This window comes from Erpetoichthys calabaricus, chromosome 10 (assembly GCF_900747795.2).
Source record: "Erpetoichthys calabaricus chromosome 10, fErpCal1.3, whole genome shotgun sequence".
Taxonomy (NCBI): Eukaryota; Metazoa; Chordata; class Cladistia; order Polypteriformes; family Polypteridae; genus Erpetoichthys; species Erpetoichthys calabaricus.
Genome location: NC_041403.2, coordinates 87089035 through 87094382, shown reverse-complemented (window position 1 = coordinate 87094382; position 5348 = coordinate 87089035). Strand labels below are relative to the sequence as shown.

The following is a 5348-nucleotide window of genomic DNA, read 5'->3' as shown; positions in this document are numbered from 1 at the left end:
ACATGAGCATAAGTTCATTGTGCACAATGCTAAATGTCTGCTGAAGTGGTCTAATGCATACCACCATTGGACTCTTGAGCAGTGGAAATGTGTTCTGTCTACTGATGAAGCACACTTCACTATCTGGCAGTCTGATAGACAAACTGGAGTTTGGTGGATGGCAGGAGAATGTTACATTCCTACAGTCTTCTTCTTTCGGCTACTCTCGTGCCTCCTTTAAAGTTTGGTGGAGGAGGGATAATGGTCTGGGCAGTGGCGTAGCGTGGGTGTCAGCCGCCCGGGGGCGGAGGAAAATTCCGCCGCCCCCTTATTTAGGTATTTCAATTTAAAAGGCTAAAATATACAGTAATTCTAAAGAATTTTTCGGCAAGAACAATCATCATTATTGTGTATTGTACAGGTTACAAATAAAAAAGTCATGTATATATGTTTTACAATATAATAATCACATTTATTACAAAAATTCTTACACATATACCACTTATATTGATATAACAGGTATAGAACACTTATGATTATACCTTGACGATCGACAAGATGAAGTTATTAGTGAATTGAATATAAAACACAAATCGACTTCCAATTAGAACTAGAACGATACTGTTACTATTTATATTTTTATTGAAAAATAATATAATTGTTAGAATTAAAAACAAAACTCCTGTCCTTAACTAAAACTTTATTCGTCTACTTTTTTTAAGAGCAAAGTCTTTTATTGCACTATCAATGTCTATAGCATCACATACCTCTTGCTCAATAGACAAGATAGCCAGATTGGTTAGCCTTAAAGTACTCATTGTTGATCTTAAATAATTTTTGATCAATTTCAATTTTGAAAAACTCCTCTCACAGCTGGCATTGCTTATGGCAATTGTGAGGAATATTCGGAGCATTATTATAATATTGGGCAGAGTATCTTCCAGCTTGGATTTCACAATAAATTTTAATAATTCAAGTGGGTCCGCATTAATTAATTTATTTTCGTTGCCTGTGGCAGTAATAAAAGTCTGCTGTCGAAGTCGTTCCAGTTTGAAGTCCTGCTCGTCAATTTCGGCAGATGCGTAGTCTAGATTACATTTAGTATCGTCCAAATCTAGTAATATAGCCGGCGTTAGATAAGCAAACTTATCCGCCAAATTCTGTAGCTGCTGAAAACGCTCACGAATTTCTACAATTATTCTATCTAACGAAGAAAACAGCTTCCGTCTCAACTCATTTTCACAAGACAAGTTGGCATCTCTGGTTCCGTCATCAAAAATGTGCCTTCTCGTTATGCGCCTCTGAGGTTCCATGGAAATGCCAAGTTCTTCACACATATTTTTTGCATAACTTACAGCGCCATCTGCCCATTCCTCTCGTTTCTCTATCAGTACCATCTGCAAAGCATTTACTTTCTGAGCGCACAGTCTTATGTCAAGTCCCTTTGTTTGTAAATATTTTTGTGCATCATTCACTTCATGTAGCACCGGTTGCCAGAGGCCCAAGAAACAAAGAAAGGAAAATGACTGCATCGTAACTAGCAAAGTTCCTGCATCTGTTCTTGTGTTTAAGCTTTCACCTGTCTCAGTCAGTTTTTCCAAAGCGACGAGAATGTCTTTGTAATGATGCAATGTCATTTTTACGACATCGCCTCTTGCACTCCACCGCATATCTTGAACCCTTTTTAAACTTTTGCCTGTAGCTGCTATCAGAACTTCCCAACGATGTGTGGACATGGAAAAAAATGAACAGCAACGTTCTAATTGCCGAAAAAAGTTACTGAACTCGCCTCAACTGAGGCAGCGTGTAAACAAACCAGGTTTAACGAATGATTTGAGCAAGGTACGAATTCAACTTTGGGATTTATTTCTTTAATTCTTTGCTGAACTCCTGAATGCCTTCCAGCCATAACAGCAGCATTATCATATGCTTGGCCTCTACAGTTGCTTATATCGAGGCCATCAGCTTCAAGCTTGCTCAAAATCATCTTTGAAATTCCTTCAGCAGTTTTATCTTTTGTTTCAATGAAATCTATAAAAGATTCCACTACTTGTACTTCCTGATTTTCAATCACTATGTATCTTAATACCTGGCTTGTTTGGTCTTTATGAGAAATGTCTGGAGTGCTGTTGAATATAATCGAATAATACTTGGCCTTTTTTATTTGTCCGATGATATGTTGGCGAACTTTATTTCCCAAAATTGCAATAAATTCGTTTTGGATTTCTGGTGACATATACGTGATTGAAATTTTGCCACACATTTTAGATCTTACAAGATGTTCACGAAGTACAGGATCGTACTTTGCAATTAAATGCACCAATTCTAAAAAGTTTCCTCTATTAGTACTGGTGTCATTTTCTGTATGGCCACGTAAAGCCAAATTTTGTTTGGCAAGGAATTTTATAATATCAAACATTCTGATAAGAATTTCTTGCCATTTTTTTGTTTCCTCTGCCACTAAGTTTTGCTCTATCTTGTCAATAGTCTGTCCTTTTTTAAGTCTGGTCTCCAACTCCTTCCATTTGCAATAATTTTGGTTGTGTAGTGCACTTGATTCGTGACTTGAAACCTTAGGATTTAATTTCCACCAAGTGTTAAATCCATCACATGAGCAAAACTTTGATCCATTCGGTGTGTTTACGTTCTCAAATAAACGACAGCAAAAGCAAAATAATGATGCGTTGGAAGGAGAATAAGCCATCCAAGTATGTAAAACTTTTTCGCCGTTAGTTAATGTGCGGTAAAACCATTCCTGGTGGGTAAGCTGTCTTGTCTCTCCTTTTGATGTTAAAGAACACGAATCTGAACGTGTTACTGTTGACGCTACGGCGAAGTTAGTATTGATATGCTGAACAACTTCCTGGCCTTGCTGAATGAGATGCAATTGCATATTTTCATCTATGTGTTCAGGCCACTTTCCGATATCGTCCAAGTTTCGGTATTGAATAGCAGACAATGCCGATGCTGTATCAGTCTCTGTTTCTAAGCTATCGAGGTCCATGTCTAGACATACTGATGCAGACTCTAATTGAGTAGATGTTGTTGGAATTTGATCTTCAGGAACAATGTCAACATTTCTAACAGGTACCAGATCGACAGTGTCAAGTTCTTGTATTTTTTTAGCTTGTTCTAGGTTTGAAGGCCCAGTTGTCTTTGATGAATTTAAGCCCAACGTGGAATCTGACATCTCAGGAACAGGACTTTTCACGTATTTAAGTAAAGCCCCTTCATTTTTTCTAATATTTTCCAACTTAGCTCTTCTTTTATTACGGGAAGATGCCCCACTTTCTTTTACTCTTTTCATTTTTGATGCTAAAACAAAAAAATATATAATTATTGACACTTATAATAAATAATAAAAGTACGAGTTGGATTCGTAAATGAAAGTATCGTAGAACATTTCAAAATAATTACTAATAAATTAAAAAAATATAACCTACTTCACTGAAATTTACTTGTTCTGATTTTTTTATTTTAATAAATTAAAGCTTGAACAACATAGCAGATAGTCGAACATACAATTACATAAATAAAAACTGTAAATAAAATATTTAATACTCACATAGTCGAATGTATACGTACACGAACAATACAATTTTTCAACAAAGTTCAATAATTTAACAATCACTACACGTACTTATGAGCACTAAAATCACAGTTTGGAAAGCTGAGCACTTACGGACTTCCCTGAAGGGACTTATCCGTACTGTAATCTAATTTGCAGGTGTTATTATACAATATTGAACACTATTCTTTATATGATAGAAGTCATTCTCGCTGAATATTAGTCATAAACATTCCAAGCACAAAATAAAATACGGGGAATCCCTACAAGTCAGTACAGATGGTGTTGCCAGTCTCTACAATGAGCAAGAAGTCATTATTATACATTCATTTAAAGAAAGGGGATTCCCCAGTTTCGTCACAGAATAAGTAATGAAAAATTCCGTGCTCATTTCAATCGGTCTGAATCGTAGGAGCGACAAAAATCTGAAATGAAATGGTTCAAATTTTTACAAGATATTATTATTATTTATTGTGAAATTTTGCCGCCCCCTAAAAGTGCCGCCCGGGGCGGTCCACTCCTGCCGCCCCCACTATGCTACGCCACTGGGTCTGGGACCATTTTTCAGGGTTTAGGCTAGGTCTTTTGGTTCCAGTGAAGGGTACTGTTAATGCATTTAAAGACATTTTAGACAATTTTGCACTTCCAAGTCTGTGGTAAAAGTCTGAGGAAAGTCCTTTTCTCTTCCAGCATTACTATTCTTCTTTGAACAAAGCCAGATCCATAAAGACACCAAGTCTGGTGTGGAGGATCTTAAATGAGCTGCACAGGGGCCTGACCACAACCCTGTTGAACACCTTAGCGATGAATTGGAATGCTGAGTGTGAGCCAGTTCATCTTGTCCAATATCAGTATGTGACCTCACAAATGGTTTTTTGACTGAATGGGCACAAATCCCCACAGACACTCTTGCGGAAAGCCTTACCATAAAGTGAAAGCTGTTATACTGTAGCAGCAAAGGGAGGGGGAACTCCATATTAATGCCTTTGGTTTTGGATTGAGCTTTCCAACAAGCTCATATAGGAGTAATGGGCAGTTGTCTGCAAACGTTTGGAAATACAGTATCTCTTTAAGCTGTCGTAAATCTCTCAGAGAGTCTGAACCCCCAACTCAAATAGACAAGGACTCTGCCGCTAGCTTTCCCTTTGCCTACATCTTGTCCTGCACCCTCCCTATCAGTGTCAGCTGCCATTCTACAGAAAAAAGACAGCCGACACATGACACGCTTGTTCCGGGCTTTCCACCCTAACATTGGACATACTACCTCTGTCAAGGCCTCTTTGCTAGTGTTTCTGCACTTTTCGAATTCTTGAATACTGCTTATCACCAAAAACTATAACTATAAAGGATAAAAGTTGGTTCAGAAGAGGCACAAGCAATAACTCTACGAAAGAAGTATAAATTTGTTGCTTGCAAAAATACAGCTTATATACAAAAATAAGTATTCTTTGCTTACAAAGTACTATATGGCCATATTTTTACAGCCTCATGAAAACCTACATTTTTTTTTACAATTGACATTTTGGGAAGTTTGTTGGCACCAAAATACTTGGCATACATTCCACTCTTTGAACACTAAAGATGTCTTCTTTAACAACTCTGAATAGCAGATTTCTCATTTGCAGGTGTTTTATCTCTAATATGAAATTTAAAGCAAATGATTCTCCTGAGACAATTGTATTTACTGAATATTCTTCAGTAGTGTAGTAGCTGACTTGAGATTTTAATTGTTAGAAAATCAAATGTAGTAATCTGAAAGAAACATCTGTTGGTATTAACGTCATATGCTGTCATGTGTGTC

The 5348-nt window shown here is 37.0% G+C and overlaps 1 protein-coding gene across 1 annotated transcript; it reads right to left on the bottom strand.

Annotated features, from left to right (window-relative positions):
* Positions 1–1738: 1738 nt before the first annotated feature.
* Positions 1739–3286, bottom strand: LOC127529325 (zinc finger MYM-type protein 1-like). The gene has a single exon (XM_051932448.1). The coding sequence runs from the start codon at positions 3284–3286 to the stop codon at positions 1739–1741; it is 1548 nt and encodes a 515-aa protein (XP_051788408.1).
* Positions 3287–5348: the final 2062 nt, after the last annotated feature.

What these genes read in the sequence shown, in the direction of transcription:
- LOC127529325 (XM_051932448.1), bottom strand. Translation starts at nt 3,286, where the DNA reads ATGAAAAGAGTAAAAGAAAGTGGGGCATCTTCCCGTAATAAAAGAAGA.